The sequence below is a fragment of the Pyrgilauda ruficollis genome, unplaced genomic scaffold (genome assembly GCF_017590135.1).
Source record: "Pyrgilauda ruficollis isolate IOZ18807 unplaced genomic scaffold, ASM1759013v1 scaffold206, whole genome shotgun sequence".
NCBI lineage: Eukaryota > Metazoa > Chordata > Aves > Passeriformes > Passeridae > Pyrgilauda > Pyrgilauda ruficollis.
Window position 1 is genome coordinate 163,223 of NW_024519874.1, and position 23,394 is coordinate 186,616.

Sequence of the window (23,394 nt, forward strand, 5' to 3'; positions counted from 1 at the left end):
TCCATTTGTGTGGATTTGTTGGGTTTTTGCTTCGTGACAGTATCTACAATCTGCTCAAAATGCCTTTTTTTTTCCCCTTTCTTTTTTTTTTCTTTCAAAAATTAAGGAAAACTTTACCACATGCCTTTTATGGCAGTAAAATTTTACAGTTTTTTTTAGCTAGACTGAGAGCCATAGAAGCTCATACACCCCCCCCAAGCTTATCTACAATGACCTCATCATGCCCTGCCTGCACCCCCAAGTTACAGAGACAGTCCTCTGCCATGAAAGAGTCTCAGAATTATAGGTGATTTGGCAAAGCAAAGACCATAGAAGGTTCCCAGAGAGTGGCAATGAGTGGCATAGGGTCTAGTTGGAGGCCTGTCTCTAGTGGTGTCCCCCAAGGCTCTGTACTGGGCCCAGTGCTGTTTGGTTCATCAGTGATTTGGGTGAGGGGTGGGTGGCTCCTGGGCAGTTTGCAGTGACACAGAGGTGGCAGGAGCCCCAGGGGATCTGTGCTGCCCTTCAAATGGACCTCAACAGAGAGATGGGCAGAGAGGAGCCTGCTGAAATCCCACAGGGACAAATGCAGGGTCCTGCGTCTGGGGAGGAGCAGCCAGCAGGTCCTGGTGGACAGACAGCTGTCCCTGGGGGCCAAGGAGCCACGGGGATCCTGGGGTCAGCAGGAGGAGCAGCGCCAGCAGGGCAGGGGGGATCCTGCCCCTGTGCCCAGCCCTGGAGGCACCTCTGGAGTGCTGTGTCCAGCTCTGGATCCTTAGCACGGGAGGGAGGACATGGATGTCCTGGAGCAGGGCCTTGGAGCATCCCTGTGCCCAGGAAAGGCTGAGGGAGCTGGGGCTGCTCAGCTGGAGAGGAGCCCCGGCTGAGAGGGGCCTCAGCCCTGGCTGTCCCTGGGAGTCCCCGTCTGTCCCAGTCCGTCTGTCCCAGTCCGTCTGTCCCAGTCTGTCTGTCCCAGTCTGTCCCAGAGGTCAGGGCAGGCCCAGGCTCTGCTCCAGGCCCAGCAATGGCCTCAGAGCCACAGGCCCGGCCTGAGCCCAGCAAGGGGGTGGCACTGGCTGGTCCCTAAGGGCCCTTCCAATCCAAACCATTCTGGGACTGGGTGATTCTGGGAATCAGTTCCCAGCAATGTTGCTGGATAACAGCACCTTTCTTTCACCCTCTTCTGTGCTGCATGGGGGTATTGGGGCACAATGCATTTTGTGGGGTTTTCTATGGGGTTTTTGAGTGCTCTAAATGATCAGTTTGGGCTTGGAGTGTCAGATTGCCCAGAATTAATGGGAAAATTCAGGTGGCAAATGGTGGGAGTTCTAGAGAGCATTTGGTGGTGCCTCAGTCCAGCTGAAAAATAGAGGATAACTGGTATTACTGTAATAAGTAGTGATGGTAAATGTGTAAATCTGTGTGAGAGCATTGGGCAGTTTCTGCATTTAAGGTTAAGAGCACTGGGTTTTCTCATGCTGCACAAAGTGTTTGCCTCTTCCGTTATTCAGCAGAGACATTGAGTCCCATTGGACCCCTTGCCTCATGGAATTCTGGCTTCTGCCTCCCCTGTCAGGCTGTGTTGTCACTATCAGAGATTAGTCACTGGAGCCAAAAAGAAGTGTGTCCACAGCTCAGCTAAAACTGACATGCTGTTTCCAGCCCAGCTGTGTAGAAAGTATCTGGCTTCTGTGTGTTAAAAAAGGGGAAACTGCATCGAAATGCTTGGAAGTGCTTAAGAGCACAATAAAGAGATGTGTTGTGTCATGAGGTGTTGTGGGGATTTGCCCAGGAAAAGGTTTTTTATTTTAATAAAACATGTTGCAGTAAGGACATGTTTGCCATTTTCTGTATTCAGCAAGGAAACAATAAAAAAAGGGAATATTCAATAGAAACCTGACAGTGTTTTGCTGGTGCTGTTATAAAAAATAGCAACTTCATTCTTACAGTAGTTACATACTGCTGCTAGTTTAATTTTAAAATGATTCCCACAAATCCTATGGAATGGGAATCAGACAGGTGATGACAAACAACAGCTTAAAAAGTAAATCACTGCTTTATGGAGACTCAGTCAGATAGTTTTCCTTCTCAGACATGTCAGGCTCACATTGTGCATTCAGCTTTACTTCCAATAACTTGTTAAATTGTAGTAATGTGAATATTTACCATTATCTGTATTCTTCAGGCCATTCAAGCCCCTGGAGGTTATTTTTCCATATTCATTAATGTCCCTTTGTATTGGGCAAAACATTTTAGATACATTTGTCTTTCATCTTTGTGTTGGAACAATATGATGATAATATTTTTCTGTTTAATAAATTAGCAACTACTACGTGAGATGCAACAGATGGCGAGTCGCCCCTTCGCCTCCATCAACGTTGCCTTAGAAACAGATGAAGAGCCACCAGATCTCATCGGGGGAAGCATAAAGGTGAGAGCTGAAGCTTTGGGATGGTCCTCACCACAATTAACCAGGGATGTTTTACACAGCAATCCCAAATCCTCTCATTTTTGTATATACCTGCAAGAAACTGTGAGTCCAGGAGGTCCAACAGGAACCATTTTAATTTGCTTTTATCCCTTCAGATATTCACTTATAACTCTTGGGCTGGTTCAGATTAATGTATACTGATGTTGGATTTGCCTTGTTAGTTTTTATGATTTGAAATAGAGAAGAATTCCAGCTTTACATCAGAGAACACTGGGCTGGAAATAATAGTAGGTGCTGCAAATAGAAACCCTTCCCTGTGATATCTCAAGACAAGTGTGAATATAATCATGTCTGTGTGCTGGATAACGTTAACATATTTCTGATTACAAATACATATTCCAGTATATCTTGTGATTAGCAAATAGGAGCTTGAAGAAATCATGGTCATACACCAGGCTGGCACATTCTTACACACAACATGTTGAATTTTTAGTGAAAGCTATTTAAGAGTGATGAATTAATTCAAAGGTCTTTTTGATGTGGTGCTTTGACCAGCACAGACTTTTATACAAAAAGAAAAAGTTAAGAACCTGAAAACACTGATTGTTTTTCTTTCTCATCTAAGGCATCTGGATTGTTTTGTTCTATTTAGACTGAAGTTTTTTGGAAGTTTTTCTCATTAGGCTTTAAGGTTAAGAAGGGCAGATGTGGATTAGATGTTGGGAAGAAATCCTTCCCTGTGAGGGTGTGAGGCCCTGGCACAGGTGCCCAGAGCAGCTGTGGCTGCCCCTGGATCCCTGGCAGTGCCCAGGCCAGGCTGGACACTGGGGCTGGAGCAGCTGGGACAGTGGGAGGTGTCCCTGCCATGGCAGGGGATGGGGCTACGTGGGCTTTGAGGTCCCTTCCCACCCAAGCCTTTCTGACATTCTATGATTAGTATGATTAGTCCAGGTACTAAGTTTCTCACACTCCCTTACTATAACAAGAGAGCTAGTTCTTAAAAAAAAAAAAAAACCAACAAAACCAAAAACTAAAAAAAAAAAAACCAAAAAAAACCCCCCAAAAAAAAAAAATCCAAAAAAAAAACCAAAAAAGAAGGCAAGTTTTAATACTTTTCTGTGCCCCATGGATTTTAATCATTGTAAAGCACATGAAAGCGGTCTGACCCCAAAACTTCTGTTTGGTCAGTAATAATTTTTAAGTCATGGTCTAAGTACAGAAAATGCCACCATTAAGGTTGCCTGTATAGTTTTAGCTCTGCTTTATTTGTGTGTAAATATAGTCTGTCATGGCAAGTTTTAATACTTTTCTGTGTGACTGGTGTCCTGCACCATGTTCTGGGTGGACATTGTGTAGAAGCAGCCTTTCAATATATTGAATCACAGAATAGTTAAGGTTTGAAAATCCCTCTAAGACCATTGAGTCCACCCACTCCCCCAGCCCTGCCAGGACCAGCACTGCCCCATGCCCACACAAGTGCCACAGCCACATGGTGTTCAGATCCCTCCAGGGATGGGGACTCCACCCCTGCCCTGGGCATCTGCCCAGGGCTGGGCAGCCCTTTCTGGGAAGGCATTTTCCCTAATTTCCAGTCTAAACCTCTCCTGGTGCAGCTTTAGGCTGTTTCTTCTCATCCTGTCTTGTACCTGGTTTGGAGCATAGTGGAAGTACAGTAAAATTTGCAAAGGTCCTCAGTAATTCGGTGATTGAGTATCTGGACCTCTCTTTGGATGCTCTGTGTGGTTCTCCTCCCCACTGACTTTCTTTTGACTCCAGATCCTCAGATTTTCTGATTTTTTATAATTTCCCTCTTTCTGTCATGAGGCAGGTGCTGGGAGTCATTACCTCTAACACCTCACCAAGACTTGGGAATCCACCCTTGCAAAATCAGATTGTCACTCACCAAATTAGACTGGACCTTTATTTCATTGCTCATCAAAAAGGTCATGGGATGCATATGGATATTGCATGGGGCTGGAGGCAGATCTGGGAGGATGTAGCCTGGCTGCTGGTGGTTTTGGGTTGCAGTCTGTCTGTCTGGGGCCCTTCCCTTCGTCTTCTGTTGTCTGGGAGTAGCTAAAAACACCTCTCCTGTGGGATCAGGCCAGAACAAAGCTGTTCTAAACTTTTTGATCTCTGACAAGTTGTCTGCACTCAAACTACAGAGAGGATAAACTCTGGATCTCTTCAGTTCTGATGAGCGTGTTATTCCTCCTCTTGTTCTGCTGCTCTCATCTTGTCTGGCCTCCTTGGGTTCCTCTGGAATGGATGGAGAAGCTGGTTTGAAGCATAATAAGACAGACTGTGGAGAAATATCCTATTTTAGACCCAGAAATCATTAGGAACTGGTAATTGCCTCTGTGCTGATAACTCAGGTACATGCTTAATCAATTTTGGGCACAAATGAGGTGGTCTGATCCCTGGAATGGCACAAACCCTGTACAGTAATCTGGAGCTGAGGAGATGAATGTGCATCTGAGATGTTGCGCCAATGGGTAACTCCATAAAATCAGTCAACGTTTTGGGTTGGGGGGAAGCTTAAAGATCATCCTGTTCCAGCTACCTGCCATGGGCAGGGACCCCTGCCATCATCTTCTGGCAGGTGTGGCTGCAGAACAAGGGTGTCTCTACATGACAAGGAGAGTTACTAGACTTGGTGGGATTTATAAAGCTTTTTCTCATCTTGGAGAACTTTGCTAGGGAATAAAAGTAGTCATAAAAGGCCAGAGTGTTTCACAAAAGGAGAGGAGGCTCAGGAATGTTGTGGGTTGGAAGTAACTTGGGGAATGATGCTTCTGAGATAGTCTGACCTGTTGGTCTCTGCATGGAAATGAATTTACACAGAAATTAAAAACCAGTCTGAATATGTATGAGGTGTTATGGTTTAACACTAGCCAGCAGCTTGGGTTTTTCTCCTCATCCCTTTTGCACCTGCATGGGAAAAAGCTCTTGGCAGGAGGGAGCTGCAGGAAGATGTGCTGGGGCAATACAGAATTGGACAACTGCACTTCTCTTTGTGGTTGCTTTGTGGTCTGGCTGTTCTTTAACTCTTAGCCAAGAAAAGAGGGAAATGTTACTGTGGTGCTGGATGTTGTATCTGCCCTCCACTTCCGCTGCCATCCACTATGTCAAAATTGGAGTCTTCATTTTAATGCAAGAAAGCCAGACTTGCATTATCATGAATTCAGTGATGCTTTTCTTTCCCCATGGGAATCAAAGCCGTTGGTTAATGGCGAGTTGATTTGAAGGTTACAAAGGAGAAGTTGAAAATGGTATGTCTTGTCTGCAAAAGATTAATTTCCTATTCCATTGTCCATAGCCAGTTGGCAGCCAGTGTCAAGCTAGTTCCATCCTAAGCTAATGTTTTCCAGCTGGACAGTATTAGAACTCTGTTTTCAATTAGTAGTTTTCCTGGGGTACTTAGGAGTAATGGAAAGTGATTTACCTGCAGGGAAGCAATTCCTATTAGAGGCTGCAGCTAGGCAACATGTAACTAGCTGCTTTGCTTTATTTGCCACTCAACAAATACCCACCGAATCACAAATCTACCACTAAATTTGCTTAGTTATTACAAAATCTGTTGGCTTCTCTCTGCAGCTCTTTGTGCATTCAGACGTGCCGAATATTGCATTTATTTTTCTAAGTGTGTTTAACTTCCTTGGGTGCCTGGGACTCATCCAAGTGTCTGAACTGGTATTGCTGTAGCTCAGGTTTTTTTAGGGCTTGTTATCGGATTAATCTAAGTCTTGTAATCCTCTGCAGCCATGCTTAGAAGCTTTCCCAAAAGAATTTGGGAAGTTCATAATTTTGACATTGATTTCCACCTATCTTGAAGTTGCTAAAGGCAAGAAGTTACCTTGGAAAAAACATGCACAGCCTAGCAAGTGCTGAGGTTGAGCAAAGCACATACAGGGTCAACAAGAAAATGGTTGCATTGGGAAAGAATAATCCTCAAATTGGAAAAAAAATATTTTGGAATCTTTTAGAGCAGAGCTGGAGCTGTTTTTGCTGTGCTGTGTTCAGGGATTCAGCACGTGAAGCTAGTGCTAAGTGTTGATTATCTTTGCATCCATGATCCTTAGTTTCCTAAAGGGAAAGGGAGAAGCATTTGGTGATCTAAATCCTTATGAAGTTCATTTAGTGTGTTCTGTACCATTGTACCAATGTGCATTTAATGCTGCTGTTTGAGGGCTTCACTGCAAATCCTGAATCAGACAGCGAGCTGATTCCTTAAAAATAGCAGATAAATAGATGGGAAATAATATCTTATTCTAGTAATTAGTTTGCTTTATTATGGGAGAAAGTGCTTTTGAGTGGTTTAAAGGCTGCCAGAAGATCCCATCTGTTTGTGAAGTGCAGAGCTAAAGTGATAGGCTGATTTGGGAGTGGGTAGGGGGTACCACAGATTAATTAATAGATTTTCAGTCTATTTGTATTTTGCATCTCAGCGATACCCTTGTTAAGTTCCTTTTATATTGTAATGAAGTTGCAACCAGCAGTAAAGAAGCAGAGAAATGAGTAGTAAGTCCTGTGTAAGTAGTAAGTGCAGGGTTTGGGGAAGCTGCAGGGTGAGGAATGATTTGAAATGAATCATCTGCCAGCTCCAGCACTTCCACAGGGTGAATTCATGTTGATTTTGACATGTAGCTTGATTTGGGCTGTTTCATGCAGCTGGAGTTCAGCGAAGAACTAAAGGCCAAGGAACAAGGTTTTTACAGCTTTTATCCTGTTCTGGTTGTCACTCTGGATGACTCACTTTCCCCTTTACTTCACATGTTGCTGACCTGCTTTTGGTCCATCAGATTTGCTGATGGACCAGCTTTTGTGACGTCTCCCAACCCACTCACCTTCAGTGAGCTGGGTTAGTGTAAGCACGGCAAGGACAGCTCCAGCGAGCTGAGACTGGGGGTCCTGTGCAAGAGGAGCATTTGGAAGGAGGCCAGGCATGAGGTGTGATGCACAAAAGCCTCGTCAAGCAGAAATGATCAGGCTGTGTCAAATCATAGAATTGGTAAGGCTGGAAAAGGCCTTTAAATCACCACGTGCATTCATGAACACAGCACCACCACCGTGTTCACCACTGAACTGTCTTCGAGTACCACATCCACAAGGTTATTGAACATTTCCATGGATGGTGGTGCCCATTTCCCTGGGCAGCCTGTGCAATGCTTCACAACTCTTTCCATGAAGAAATTTTCCCTAATATCCAGTCTAAATCTCCCAAGGCACAACTTGAACCACTTTCTTTTTGTCTGATCAAGATGTGTTAGAGGGGGACAGAGCAGCTTAGGGTTTCTCAAGGATGATACCAATAGGCTGAAAGTCGTTCCTGTCCTCAGAAGGATAATAGTTGCAGGAAGGGGATGAAATTGAGGGATGGGGAGAAATAAACAGAATAATCCTGATCTGCTGTAGCACTTGCTGGAGATGGATCACATGCAGCCTTTGAGACCAGAAATGCCAGTGTGGTTCTGCCTGACCTGGCTAAGGTAGTCTCTGGGTTTCTCAACTTGCCTTTGGAAAGGCAGTTTAATTTCTAAAGTCTTATTTCTGGGCTTTCTGGCAATTACTGGTTCTAGGAGCTCTTCCATATGTTAACACAGAGGAATTCCAAGGCTGTCTGTATGTAGCTGTTTTCTTGTCTTCAGCAAAACCACTTCCACTCTTTAGGCTCCCTCCTGGAGCCTCAAGGTGACAAAGGAATACACAGAGAGGACACCCCAGCTTGTACTTTCTATTTGGTGTTTATTCCTCTTATGCTGGCCCACTTCTAGGGCGTGGAAGAGTGTGGGATCCCCTTTGAAGGAATGCCAGTGGTAGGAAGGGAGCGTTCCCTGGGCAGCTGAGGTGTGTAAAGCAGATTAGCTGCACTAGAACTCCATAGAGGCTGGCTGTGATCCCTCCTACCAAAACAGCAACAAAAATACCCGATAAAACCTTCACCTAATGAATTATTTCCAGTAAACAAGTGCCTAGTATCTTGTTTTGAATGCTATTGCAAAATTAGGGAAAAAAATATTAAGGGAAACTTTTTCTACTCCCATGATGCAATATTGAATATAGATGTTCAGAAGGGAGCTGTCATGAGATCAGCAGACATATCTGTTAAGCCTGCCTTGTATTTAGGGAACATTTGGCTGATAAGTGATTTTAACTAGTTTTAGGTTTGAAGACTATAAACATTTCCGCAGGTTGGACTCTGATTTTAGCTGATAAGGAGGAATTTGCTGGAAGGAGAGGAAGGAGCATGAAGTTTCCCACAGGAGAAGGATTTTCTAAGTTCATTTTTTCCCTCTAACGAGCATCTCTGTGATTGAAGTACTAATAACACCAGCAGCTTCTCAACAGCATTATCAAGGACTTATTTGCATTCATTTATGCCAAGTAGTTGTTTTGTGTGTTGTGTTTGCAATCTTCATCCAGCTGTCCCACTTTGTTGGTTTTTTTTTTTTACTTTGTTTTCCTGTGCAAAAACCAGCTGAGTGCTTGAAAAGAGCTGTAAAGGTCCTGCCCCTTCACCTGTACAAAAGTAAAATAAATACCCACCACTGGCCATATACGTGCACATATGTCCCAGATTTGCTCCCCTTGGCCTCACTCATCCCTCCCTGGGGTGTGGCTGGAAGTGAAGGAGAAGGACGAGGACCATCCCTGAGTGGCCAGGCTCAAACTGTGACAGAGACTTGGTCATTTCAGGGGAGCTGCCTGGGAGACCCAAATTCACCTCACAGATCCCTCCCCTTCAGCCCGAGCTGGTGGCCGGGTGCTGCTGGACTCACAGAGCCCTGACAGCACAGAGCAGTTGTTGAATGGGGGGAGCAGCCTCGAGGGGCTGGTGGCTGTGGGCTGCAGATCCGGGTGCTCACATCTGTGCTCTCCATGTCAGGCTCTAACATCCATCTCAGGGTTTGAATGTGATTTTTGTTAGTTTCTCTCATGCAGCAACCCAGTTCTGGGACCGAGTCAATTCATTCCTCAGCCCCTCTAAAATTCCAAGGTAGCTATCAGGGACAAGGTAAATGTAAATTTTTAATCTAAACTCATTTACTGTGAATTATTGCTAGAAGTTCATTCATCTCTATCTTTCAGGACACACATACTACCCTGAGAATATAATTTTTAAAACTTAATAGTCTATTTTTAATAGGAAATTGCTTGTAAGTTGTTTTGCAAATGTTCACTCAGATTTTAATGGCACAATTTAAAAACTTGCAAATGGAATTTGACCCTTTTTCTACAGAGTGAAATCACCTGAACAAGTGGAATCAAGTAATAAAATTGAACTGTTTGGGTAATGTTCCTTTTCTCATCCACCACCATAAGATTTTTCCTTTATTTTAATTTTCTTCCTGGAAATTGAAAACCATGTAAGACTTATTTGATCAAACCATAGAAACATCTTTTCTTGTTAAGGAAAAAAAATTCTCCATGTTATTTTTTTTAATACATCTTGAAACGCAATATGCTGGCAATGTATCACAGAACCTAAATAAAACTGATGCTGTGTTTGTGAAATTATACAGAATATTTATTGTTCTGGCCATTAGTTTTATGTGACACATTATTAACTTCTTGAATTTTTCGAGTACAAGCAGCATAAACAGAAATAATGAGATGAAATAAAAATGTTTAGGTTGAGCATCACACAATTCAACCTACTTGGGGAAAGTATTTGGCTGTGAAATTGACTCCCAAGGGAACTGGTGATGTATTCCACATCTGGGTCCCCTAGAAATAGCCCAGACAAATTCCTGGGAAATGCCCTGTTCATGTGGAAAATCCTGCTGGAGAAGTTGGACTAATGAAATCACCTGATCTCTTATTGATTTTAATGTCTATAATGTTTTACACTTTATGCATGCTAAATACAGATCAAAACTCTGAAACAACTGGAATTACTTGGCTTTTAGTGCTGGTTTGGGCCAGTAAAATCATCTGTGGAAAGCAGCTGACAGCAGCTTTCACTGCCTCTGGGGACAGGGGCTTGTGTCACCACCTGTAAAGCACCTTGAGCTGCCTGTTTCCACCCGGGCAGGGCTGCTCCAGGCTAGGAGAGCTTGGCTGGCTTTCTGCTGTTTATTTGGCATTTGTACCCTTCTGATTCTTGGAGTTCCTGGGGGTTTTCCCATCATGTCCATTGATTGTTGCTTTGCTGTGGAGGAGCATGGAAAGCCCCTTGCAGGGGAGGGTTCAGGTTAGTCAGTGCAGGGGAGAGGGGACTCTGTCCCTGTGCCCCTCAGGTGAGAGCCCACCTGCAGAGCTGCCCCAGCCCTGAGGCCAACAGCACGAGGACGTGGAGCTGCTGCAGAGAGCCCAGAGGAGGCCCCGGAGCTGCTGCAGGGCGGGAGCCCCTCTGCTCTGGAGCCAGGCTGGAGAGCTGGGAATGTTCCCTGGAGAAGGGAAGGCTCCAGGCAGAGCTCAGAGCCCCTGGCAGGGCCTGGAGGGGCTCCAGGAGAGCTGCAGAGGGACTGGGGACAAGGCCTGCAGGGACAGCACACAGGGAATGGCCCCCACTGGCACGGGGCAGATTGGGCGGGGATCTTGGCAAGGAATTCCTGGCTGGGAGGGTGGGCAGGGGCTGGGCTGGAATTCCCAGAGCAGCTGTGGCTGCCCCTGCATCCCTGGCAGTGTCCCAGGCCAGGCTGGACACTGGGGCTTGGAGCAGCCTGGGACAGTGGGAGGTGTCCCTGCCCATGGCTTTAAGATGAGTTTTAAGGTCCCTTCCAACTGAAACCATTCCATGGTTCTGTGATCAGCTCCATGAATTTGTCTCTCCAGTGTGCTGGAGGCACAGCTATCCATATTTCCTTGAGGACAAGAGGTGCCTCAGGGCAGGGGCCTGATGACTCAGCCAGCTGCAGGTGTCTGTCCATGGCCACTGATGGTGGACTTTGCCCACCCACTCAAGCACCAGGGCTTTGTTCTCCCCTCTGTATCTGCTCCCGTGATGGGACTCTGCTGTTCAGGCCTCTCTCAAAGCAGTCCTCTTGTGTTGAGTGTCTGAGAGATGCACCTTATTTGAATAGATTTGAATAATGTCTACTTTATTGTGCCATTAAGCCTTCAGTAAAAAAAATCACTTCTATAATTCAACAATGGGTTTATCAAAACTTCTGAATGGAAGTTGCTGGCAGAGGCAGTTTTTAAGCATCTGATAGAGGTTGTTACAAAATTTGGAAATACACCTATTTTATGTATCTTTTTAAAGTTTACCCTTAAGAGCCATCTCTCACATCTGATCTCTGCTTTCCAAGTTCACTCAAAATCTTCTTGCAGGAGAATGGCTTGGATTTGCAACAAAAAGGATACAGGGCTGTGTCAGGAGAGGTTTAGGTGGAGATCAGGAAAGGTTCTTCCCCCAGAGGGTGCTGGGCACTGCCCAGGCTCCCCGTGGAATGGGCACGGCCCCGAGGCTGCCAGAGCTCCAGGGCTGGCCAGGATGGGATTGTTGGGGTCTGGGCAGGGCCAGGGGCTGGGCTGGGTGATCCCTGTGGGTCCCATTCAACTCAGGGGGTTCCATAATTCTATGATAAGAGCACTCATAAACTACTTGAGTGGGCACAGAAAGGAGATCTGAGAGCCTCTGAGGTCTCCCCACCAAAATTCCACTTGATGAAGCCAGCCAGCTCCTCCTTAGACCCTTAGTGTCCTGGTGACACCTACCTAGGTCACATCAGGTGACAGGCAGGGCAGGGCTGGCGCTGGGTGAGGTCTGCAGTCCAGGTCCCAATGAAGCTGCTGGCTGGAATCTCACATTTCCCTCCCTGAGTGCAGAACCTGCTCCCTGGCTCCAGCACTGGTTCTGCCTTGCAGAGGGCACAGTGTGTCCTTCACTGCTGACCTCCCTGCTCCAATTCCAGATTCCTCATCCCTCGCTGGCTCTGAGTCATTCCCTCCCTGCTCTGTCTCCCGGCCGGCGAGCAGGGCTCAGCGACGAGATGCACAGTGAGTCACAGTTCAGAAAACAGGTGCCTGAACTGGGGCTGTCAAAAATAAATGTGCAGGACTTGATTCTTTAGGCGAGTTTTTGTTGTTATTAACTGCAGCTTGTCTCAGGAAAAGCTGGATTTGATGGACAATAGGCCATTTTTCCCCTTTTAGTTTTAAGATGAAGCTTAGCTGCAGCAAAGTGATGTCGTACTTAATTCCTTCCAAATTAGTTTGCAACTGCCTGACAGATTTTGGGTGCATCATTATCCTTGCTGTGCATGGTTGAGAGAAATAAGGTTCCCCACATAGGGAAATATTAACAATATTTTACCAACCCTCATCTTTTTTGGGATTGTTCAGCCTGGAAAATAAAAGGATTTGGGTTGACCTAATTGTAGCCTTTCAGTGCCTGAAGGGCCCACCAGGAAAGATGGAGAGAGATTTTACAAAGGCCTGGAGTGACAGGACAAAAGGAATGGCTTCCCACTTCCAGAGGGCAGGGATGGATAGGATATTGGGCAGGAATTGTTCCCTAGCAGGGTGTGAGGCCCTGGCACAGGTGCCCAGAGCAGCTGTGGCTGCCCCTGGATCCCTGGCAGTGCCCAAGGCCAGGTTGGACACTGGGGCTGGAGCACCTGGGACAGTGGGAGGTGTCCTTGCTCCCTGCAGGGCATGAGATGAACTTTAAGGTCCCTTCCAACCCAAAACATTCCATGATTCTGATTGTTTTCTGGCAGGTTGACAATGGAAGGAGGGAGGCTCAGGGGCTACGTCCTGTCCCCGGCTATCTGTGCTGTGGAAGCAGGAGAGCAGAGAGGAGCAAGATGTGTGACCTTGAGGACCAAAATAAAAATTCCATGGAAAGGGAAGATTGTGCCCACAGGGACTCATAATGAGAATTTCTGCTACACACTCAGGGTTCATTAGCTGGAAAGGGCAGAGGAGGAGAGAGGGTCTTGCCTGGGGCTGAGAGATGAGCTAAATTCCTCTCCAAGTCCCTTCAGCTCTGCGACTGAGAGCTGTATAATGAACAACTTCTGTTTCTTTCTATTTTATGAAGTGCAGGAGACTCAGTGTGATTTGGATACCACAACAGAGGCACTATCAGAGCCTGAAATGCCTCTCAGGTCACTGGTGCTCAAGAACCAACGCAGAGAGGGGCTCTTGGAGAGCTGGAGGAGGCAGTGCTTGTGTCCAGAGAAGGAATTCAGAGTGTTGCTCTTCCAGTTGATCCAAAAGAAGGCTGAGATACAGAACAGGGTAAAGCCCAGGGAGAGGATTAAGGCACAGAAGAACGTGAGGCAGATGAATGGATTGAAGTGTGAACGATTTGAGGTTAAAAGAAAGTTTCTGGTGGCAGAGTGGTGAGATCCAGACCAGGGGATCTGGAAAGGTCTCCCAGAGGTGATGGCACAGGCTGAAAGTGTAACTACTCTTAAAGCAGAGAATTGTGCTTTTATGTGCAATTGCCTGTGTTAGTGGAGGGCTGGATTGGGTGACCCCTGAGATGGATTTTCCAACCTCCTGTTTCTGCAGGTTGTCTGGAGGATGGTGAATGTGCTGCTGACCATCCTCATGGGTTGGGAGGGACTCTAAAGGTCATCTTTCCATGGTCTGCCGTGGCAGGGACAGCTCCCACTGTCCCAGGCTGCTCCAAGCCCCATCCAACCTGGCCTTGGGCACTGCCAGGGATCCAGGGGCAGCCACAGCTGCTCTGGGAATTCCAGCCCAGCCCCTGCCCACCCTCCCAGCCAGGAATTCCTTGCCAAGATCCCAGCCCAATCCGCCCTTTGCCAGTGGGAGCCATTCCCTGTGTGCTGTCCCTGCAGGCCTTGTCCCCAGTCCCTCTGCAGCTCTCCTGGAGCCCCTCCAGGCCCTGCCAGGGGCTCTGAGCTCTGCCTGGAGCCTTCCCTTCTCCAGGGAACATTCCCAGCTCTCCAGCCTGGCTCCAGAGCAGAGGGGCTCCAGCCCTGCAGTAGCTCCATGGCCATTAATCCATTGAAAACAAATACATTAAAAAGTATGTAAAAATAAAGTTTCTTATTCAGTTACTCCTTCACTGTCTTCCCTCCATCACTTCTCTGTGTGGTCTTTGCTGCTCATTCTGCTCCGTGCTGAGGGTGAGCACAAGAGCTCTCTGTAACCCAAGTGCCATCCTCCAAGCTCTGGAATTCAGCAGAACTGTTTTATTAACAGTAGAATAAGTAGGATACTTGAGTGTCTCCAAAAGAAAATCAGCTTTGTGTTGGGTTCTTGCTCCCCCCCCAAGGCAGAAGTCCGTGGGCTCTGTTCCTGCAGTTCCTTCTCCGTGCTCTCTCCATTACCTCTGGCAGTTGAGTGTCTGGGATACAGCACCAGGGTGTGCTTGTTTCCTTCTGGGAAAAGCTTTACTCTGAGTTGGGTCCCTTTGTTGGGGGTGGGGAGGTGGAGAAATCTGCTGTCATAAACCAGGCAGGCAGCAGCTTCCATCATCCAGCCCGTGCAGCACGTATTTATCTGCCTGGCACAGACCAACAAACACTGCTGCAGTCATTGCAGTTAATGGGAGATATGGCAAGTTTTAAGTTTCATTTTGCTTGCTGTTGTCTCCTTTTGTCTTTTTTATTGAGCAGCAGTAATTTAACAGCATGTTTGACTCCTGTTCAGGCTTTTTCATGGCTTACATTGCATTGAGTTTCTGTTGAATATTTGAGTACTGTGGTGTAGTTTGATGCCTGATAGAAAAAAGAACTAATTATTTCATTAACACCAGAGTGGAATTTGTCCATACTAAACAAGAAAACAGCACTGAGTGTATTGGGTAAAAATAGTGTTTCTCAGCTTTTTTAGCTGATGTGGAACAAAAGAAGGAACTCTCCTGAACCTGTACTCATTGGCGAGCACTTGCATCCTAATCTGGCTGTTATTGCAGCCCCCAGTAGCACTGATCCTGTGTATTTGTGTGTGGGGTTAGGGCCCAGCTAAGAACATACTTTAGTTTCTGGGCTGGGCTGTTGCATTTTGGCTTTCTAATGACATACTGAAGCTGGCTGTTGATCATTCAGGTAAAATCTTCACAAGAGTGCAGTGGGAGGGAGATGGTCACAGACACTGAGGGTCAGCAAGGGATCCAGTCCTCTGCTCCTCCAGGGAGAAAGCTGACTGCCTGGTAAACATTAGAATGACAGATTGAAAGGGCCCTTAAAGCCCATCTAATTCCCCCTGCCATGGACAAGGACACCTTCCACTAGACCAGGTTGCTTCAAGCCCCGTCCAGCCTGGCCTTGAACACTTATTTTTGTTCTTGGGAAAATGTTGTTTACTGTGTTAATGCATAGAGTGCTGTTAAGGTGGTACATGGACTTTAATTCTGGAAATAGAATTTGGAGTATCGAATCGCCGTGGTGGTGCATGCTGATATCAGTGACAGGCTGCTGATGGGGTCGATGGAACAAAAACCTCAATCTTGTTGATTACATAAGCTGCTCCTTTGTTATTGAATTTGGGGAGAAATACAAGCCTTGTGTAGTGCTTGACTTTTTAATAGCCTGGTTTTTATTAAGTGAATGTGTTTTCTTGTGATGACTCATGTTTTGATTGTTGCTGACAGTGGTTTTAGCTTTGCTGGCTGTGTGCTGGAAATCTGCCCAGCACAGCAGTGTAGTTCATGGTGGTTCATGCCCTGGGGCTTGCAGGAGCTGAAGGAGTGATGCTGGGGGAAGAGGGAGGGTGTAACACGCTGTTTAACATTTGTTTTCTGCCGCTGCTTCCCTGGCTGCAGACTGTCCCGAAGCCGATCGCGCTGGAGCCCTGCTTTGGGAACAAGGCAGCTGTTCTCTCCGTGTTCGTCAGGTTGCCTCGAGGACTTGGGGGTATTCCACCACCAGGACAGTCAGGTGAGGATTGCTGTTGTCTCTGATGGCTTGGAATTAACTCTGTGCTGCTTCCCCAGCCTTACAGGTTCACCTTCCCTGATCCCACAGAAGCTGCTGTAGCCACAGTTCAGCTTGGGATGTGCTCAAGGTATTTTAGGGCTCCCTGGTCTGGGCCCTGCTGGCTTCCAGCATGAGTTTTGAGTTAATTACTTAATAAGGTCAATTGATGGATGAACATTTGATATTGGACTATGCTTTAATTAACAGCTGGGTGGGGGAAAGAGTGATCTGGTACAGTCATGTTTGCATTAATTACCTGTGAAGTAACTTGGCCTTGTCACTTGGCCTGTCCGACTTTGTTCCCAGCTCCATTTGCAGGGGAACATCGGGTCACAGAATCATGGAAAGATTTGAGTTTGAAGGGACCTTAAAGATCATCCAGTTCCACCCCCTGCCATGGGCAGGGACACTTTCCACTATCCCAGGTTGCTGTAAGCCCCGTCTAACCTGACCTTGGACACTGCTAGGGATGGGGCAGCCACAGAGCAACTTGTGCCTGAGCCTCCCCCACCTCACAGGGAAGAATATCCCATCTAACCCTGCCCACTGTCAATCTGAAACCATTCCCCCCTGTCCTGCCACTAGAAGTCCTTTCAGAGCATCTCTGCTCTCCTCTTAGGAGCTCTGGACAAAGAGCTTTTCCCCACCCAGCCTTGTTCTCAACCCCTTCACACCCAAACCTGGTGTCAGGGCACTGGGACATGATCTCCTGGGCAGTGTGGGATTTAACTGGGGTTCCCCAGTGCCCAGTGAGCTTGGTGAAGCAAAGGCTTTAGAAAGAGAGTTAGCAGGGCTTGAATTGGATGGTTTGGTGTTGAGCTGGACTGAGCTAAGTCCAGATGTCATTTGTCTGTGAATAGAGCAGGGAGGCCCTGGCACGGGGTGCCCAGAGCAGCTGTGGCTGCCCCATCTCTAGAATTTTCCAGGCCAGGTTGGACAGGGCTTGGAGCACCCTGGGATAGTGGAAGGTGTCCCTGCCCATGGCAGGAAGTGGAACTGGATGGGCTTTAGGGTGCCTTTCAACTCAAACCATTCCATGACTCCCTGATCTGCCCTGAGGAGGTTGCAGAGGTGATGTATCCATGGGAAGGGCAGTGAAACCTCCATGCACATTTGCTTTCAGGTTTATTGTAGTCCATCTACTGGTGCAGAGAAAGGCACCTTCAATATTAAGGGTTCAGGTTTCAACATTTAGAGATTTACATCCAGTAATCCCCACCCTTATTGTATCTTTTCCTCCTGCTCTTGCTTCTAATTAAACATGCAGTATTTCAGCTCCTTTCAGAATATTGGCTGGAGTTTAATTCTTGGGCCACAACACTTTTCTAGTTTATTTAAAAAATTCTACACATTTTGTGGCATGGAGGGATTTTCTCAGCTCTTTCTGAAGGGTTTGTTGCTGTGGCTGTCCTGGTGCCTGACTGTTGGTTCTGTTGCCCAGGTCTCGCGGTGGCCAGTGCTCTGGTGGACATTTCACAACAGATGCCAATTGCCTACAAAGAGAAATCGGGCGCCATCCGAAATCGGAAGCAGCAGCCCCCTGCACAGCCAGGAACCTGTATTTGATGCATGGACATCAGAAACTGTCTAGGGTTTTAAACAAAATGGAAAAGTGATACCAAGGAGGAGGAAGATTTCCAAGTTGTGTCCCAAGAGACTAGAAGCACCCGGAAAAAAACACAACTTCCTTGAACCCAGTTTTTTTCTCTCATCTACGTGCTAGTTGGCTTTATTTGACAACTGCTCCACTTAAGTTTTACTGACACATGGCTTCAGATTGCTCCTTTGTTTTCTTCAAGGTTAAAGCAAAGTGATTTCCTTGCAGGTGCGGTGAGGTCCGACGCCGCCACTCCTGGTCAGTGTAAATACAACAGTAGTCCAATGAATGACACTCAGGTTTCTACATGGAAAGTGCTTTGTAGTTCATGTATTTATCAAACTGTACAAAAAGAAAAAGATCCAGTGTTTACAGGTGTCAGCTCTCAACACATAAACACTACTATTAATCTTCAAAGCATCTTCATTCTTTGTTTTCATTTAATATGTAATTGTTCCCTCATTATTTCAGTGGAACTCTCTTCCAGGCACAGCCTTTTTGTAGTCATCATGGTCCAGAAAGGCAAAAGCTGGGATGGTTTAAAGGCTGATGTTGCTCAGACCACATGAAATAACTGGAAAGTTGGATGTTGCTTTGGAAAGACTCAGTGTTTACATAGTCTTAACCTGCTTGGAGTACACCACACACAAGTGCCTAGACGTGAACAGATCTAGGAGTGAGGAGACTGCTACACATGCTGCTTTTTAACATAATTAAATTCTTTTAAAGGTATGTATACTCACATCTAGAGTCACCCAAGGCACTCTGTGTCCTCTGTCCCGTGCAGTCAGACAAAAATTGCATTTTCCTGACCAAGCAGATGCTCACCCAGGTGCAAATATCGGGAAGGCACGTAGAGTTTCAGTATCCCATAAGAAAACTCCCAGTTTCACCAGCATTTTCATAGAAGCAGTCTGTGTTCCAGTCAGACACATCACATTTTTCTGATTTTGGCCCCTTTCCTCCCCCTTGCCTCTCGCCATCCTCTGGATGAGAGCTGAGCTTGGAGGCATTGCTCCTCAGTGGTTATGGTTTGCTCCATCTTCTTACAAAGTGTAAAAAGCAACACTCTGGGTGCCAGATCACTTGAGGATGAAGTAAAAAAAGAACTTTAAATAAAAATCAAGCAGAGCAGCTTTGTTTTGCCACAGGTTTGAGTTCTGCACGATCGGATCCTGGTATTTCCTGTTGAGCTTGAGCTCTGTTAGAGGTTGAAGAAGTTGCTGGTTGGTGAAAGATGAGACTTGCAAGCAGCAAAGAGAAGGTTTGGTGCTTGGGGGGTGCATCAAACCATCTGAACTGCTCTGACAAGCTGGGATTGTGTTTTGAGGCTCAAGGTTGGACTGAGCCTACCCATCTGTGTGTGGTGGTGTCCAGTGTACCCCTGGAATGTGGCACAGGGCCAGGGCCACACGGCGTGGTGGGCTGCAGCTGGTGGGAAGGGTTGGCGAAGGTGCCAAACGAGGGGTGTGATTATGGTTCCATCACAGTCATCGTGGATTCACCCAGGTCACTGGGCTGGTGGGTTCTCTTGAGGACATCTGATATTTAATAAATGGAGAAGGAACACGTGGAAGGGAAGTGCTCTTGGGTCTGGCCAGGCAGCACCTTTCCAAACTGAAACCCAAATAACTGCTCCTTTTTTGTGTGTGTTCTGGTGATCAGTCACATATCAGCCATTGATTCCTGGGGTGTTTTTTTCCTAACCATGTATTTTGAAGAAGCTCTTTGGAGCCTGGCAGCATTGCAATAATGGGGTGGATTGCTGTGTGTGTCCAGACAGTGGTGATGGGAACAGCCTGATGGCTTAAGGACTGTGGTGGATGATAATTCTGATTTAATGTGTCATTTAACAAGTGCAATGGGACTGAAATAAAATATTTGGACTGCAGAAAAATATTGGGAAAAAATGCATTATATATATAAATATATATAAATGCATCTGTTTCTAAACTAGAAGTTTCAGTGCTCTGTGGGGAAGAGGAATTATGGTCGGAAAAGGGTTGAGATTTGTCTTAGAATGAAGGGATTCAGGCAATTTAAGTTTTACCTGATGCACAGATTACCTCAGACAGATTCATCTCCTGCTAATATTTTCTAACTTGCTCAGTGATAGGGTTAATCTGAACTGGAGAAATAAGACTGGACTAAAATCCCTCCCCTGTGTATTTTCAGCCACAATACACATCCTGATGTTTGCAGATTTCTTCTTGCTGCTTTTGGGAGGAGAACTGCCAGCCCAGATGGTGAAAGCCCCTGTGCTTGGGTTTCCCTCTTCAGGACAGCTCTTGGGCAGGTGCTTAAAGTTGTTGGGCTGTCCTGATCGCAGACAGCTTTCAGAACCGTAGGCCTGGAGGGGTGATAGATTTTTACTTTAATAAAAAGACATAAATACAGAGTTTGGGATGTTTTCTCACTCCTGGAGAGCTGGGCTGTCTGGTCTGCAAAGCCTGCAGTATGCCAGGAGTCTGGCCAAAATGAGGTGTCAGATACTGAAAAAGTGAGCAAAAATGATCAAAGTCAAGGTTTATCAGAACCAAAAGATGTAAATAGAGCAACAAGAATTACTTATGTAACTAAAAGGAACTGGCCCCTTTAGGATGTAGCTCTGCCCTGCATCTGATCTCCATCCTGATGAGGGAGAAGAGAACTCTCATACATAGCTTTGCTGCAGTTTCATCCCAGCTTAGAGGTAAACGGGGAAAAACATGGGAAAGGATAGGGGAAAGAGGAATTGCTGGCAGTTTATCACCAGGCCAGTATCAAAAGTGAAGGATTTTTGGGTTTATTTCATTTGGAGGTGAGGTGGGGGAGAAAGAACAACCTTATTTCATGGGAGAATCTGTAAATAAATGACAAATGGCACACAGATTTTGCACTTGTACATAAACTCTACAGTAACGTGCAGAGCATGGAGAGATTTAAAGTGTATATAAACCAGAAAAAATATTGAATGTATTTTTGATGATTTTAAGTTATGTATGAGTTTTGTCTTAATAACTCCTTCATCTGATCAGTAGTAGATAACTTTCCAGAGCTTTAAACACCAGATTATATTGTGATATCTTGCAAAGCAGGGAGGCGTAACTTGACTTTTGCGTGTTCAAATGTATTTCACTTAAATGTAGAAACCAAGTTAAATATTGGCTTTTCCATTTGAAAGGGGGAAAAGCAACATTTGGATACAAGTAATAAAGGTCCTTATAGTGGTCACTGCGTGGAGGATTAAATCAGTAGTTTAAGGCTTTTGTTACTAAAATTGTGGCAGTGTTTCCGTTCAAAATCACTATTTTCAGGTGTTTGTAACTGGCTGAAATTCAGCATTCGACATCTTGACCCTCAGAAGATTTTCATTCTCTGAGAGGAGCCTTTAAAAACATTAGTAATGAAATTTCAGAACTGTTGGGGCCCTTTTATTCGAGAAAACAATGGTGCCAGTGGATCTCCAAACAGCACTTTTTTTTTTTTTTTTTTTTTTTTTTTTTTATATTCCCCATTTTCCATGGTTTTTAGCCCAGAATTTTCTCTGGGCTGGTGTAGCATGACCTTGCCACGCTCTGGCTCAATACTTTGGATACAAGAATATTTATGAGACACAACTTTTCAGTTGTTACTATCACTTTCTCTGGGCATAAAATGCATTGTAGTGAAATTACCAAAATAAAGCAGGCATGGGGAAATGCCTGCAATTGACATCAAGCCATGGCATATAATGTCCCAAATTCAGTGGTGTGTTTCCGTGGACGTGCCGCGCTCCTGAGGGTTGTTTGTGTCCTGGAGGGTGCCCAAAGCTCCAGTTCTCTGCAGGGAAGGTGGCCAGGGTCCCCAGGCCCTGGGTGTGTGGGATGGCTGTAAATGGCACTCGGCTGGCTCGGCCCTGAGCTGAAGGGAGGGTTTGAGGCTGAAATCAAATTTGGGCCTTTTCCATAACCCCTGGGGCTCCAGTGCCGTGGGGCTGGGCTGCCCCTCCGTCCTTCTGCTCCAGGTGTTCAGCTGCTTTTCCTTCTCCATGAGACCCTGAGCTGGGGACAGCACCAGCTGCACCTGGGAGCCCTCAGCCCTTCCCGCTGGAAACTGGGATTTATTTCTATTAAACTGCTGTGAGAAAGCAGCGAGCAGGCTCTGCGTGCCCCGAGCAGCTCCGAGCTCCTCTCGGGTCTCTCCTTGTGGGAGCAGCCAGGGAAGGGAGGACGGGGCTGCCGTGGCAGAGCTCCCTCCCGGAGCTGCAGGCCTTGGGTGGAGGGAAGCTGCTCCCCGACTGCTGGGGCTGCGGGAGGGAGGGAAGGGATGGCTTGGGGCGTGCTCCTCATTCTGGGGTGTGTTCTTTGCAATTTTAGACAAATTCCTGCTTTTTCTGTTGGTAGCTGCTGAAACGAGCTGAGTTTCCATGCCAGGACTACTACAATATGTGTATCTGCTGACTTTTTCTGCATCAGGGCAGGTTTTGTTCAGTCTGTTTCTTTGTTCACACAGACTATTTGTGTGCGTCTTCCAGGTACTAGAATTCTTTAGACATTTCCTCTCCATTTAGTATTGATTCCACAAACCTCACCAGTAGAAAAAAAAGAAAAAAAAAAAAACAATTGTCGCAGAGTGTATCACATGTCCGTCCATTAAAAAAAAAAAGAAAAAAATAAAAGAAAAAAAAGAGTTTTATATTACTCTGAAATTTGTGCACAATAAATGTTCTTTAAACTAAGATCCTTGAATTAATTGTATTCTGGATTTTTTCCCTCTTTGTTCTGTAATTATTTATGATTCTTATCTGTGTTCAGACTTGAGCTTAGTTTGTTAATATGTATAATTTAGCATTTATTGCATTCATATGTAAATAGGAGCAAGTATTGTAAACTATTTCATTGCTGGGGTTGTGGGTGTTATACATACACACATTTAGGATTGCAGTTTTTTGGTATAATTTTTTGTATTGTAAAATAACAGCTAATTTAAAGCCGGAACGAGAAAATTCTTGGGAGGTCTGTGCATTTTAAATACAAATGTGAAGTACATGTATATAAATAAAAGTAAATAATGCAAATCTTTCCTCTGAAATAAAAAGTAGATGATCTGGTTAAATTTTTCCTCTTATTTTCTTAAAAAGGGGGGGGGGGCGGGCAGAAATAATTGCAAGTGTTTTGAAGGCTTCTGGCTGAAGTGAGGGTGAGTTTCTGTTGTGGTGGTGGTGGGTGTCAGTGGCTCCTGGCAGGTGCTGAATTTGGGAGGAGGAAGGAGGGACGTGTCCTCTGGGTGGGGGATGGATGGATGTAATTCAAAGAGTTAAATCTGTAGATTTTTAAGACAAAGACAGTCATTAAATAGTTTCCATTTCTGCCCTCAGGTTCACTTTTCCCCAGGTGCCCCGCTGGGGGAAGAACCTTTCCTGACCTCCAGCCTGACCCTGCCTGGCCCTGCTCCAGCCGTTCCCTGTCCCAGAGAGCAGAAACCGGAGCTGCTCCTCCACTGCCCCTCCTGACATAACTCCAACAGAGCTATAAAATCTCAGCCCCTTCCCTTTCTTACTAACAATTTTTTTCCAGTAAATT

General features: G+C 45.9%; 1 protein-coding gene across 1 annotated transcript in view; it reads left to right on the plus strand.

Moving 5' to 3' along the window:
• ATRN (attractin) overlaps nucleotides 1-22,923 on the plus strand; it is a 145,660-nt gene extending 122,737 nt beyond the window's left edge. The window contains exons 27-29 of the mRNA XM_041467326.1: nucleotides 2,303-2,410; nucleotides 16,101-16,215; nucleotides 17,696-22,923. Coding sequence (XP_041323260.1) covers nucleotides 2,303-2,410; nucleotides 16,101-16,215; nucleotides 17,696-17,820 — 348 coding nt within the window. The 3' untranslated portion in view covers nucleotides 17,821-22,923. The remainder of the gene's footprint in view (nucleotides 1-2,302; nucleotides 2,411-16,100; nucleotides 16,216-17,695) is intronic.
• Nucleotides 22,924-23,394: the final 471 nt, after the last annotated feature.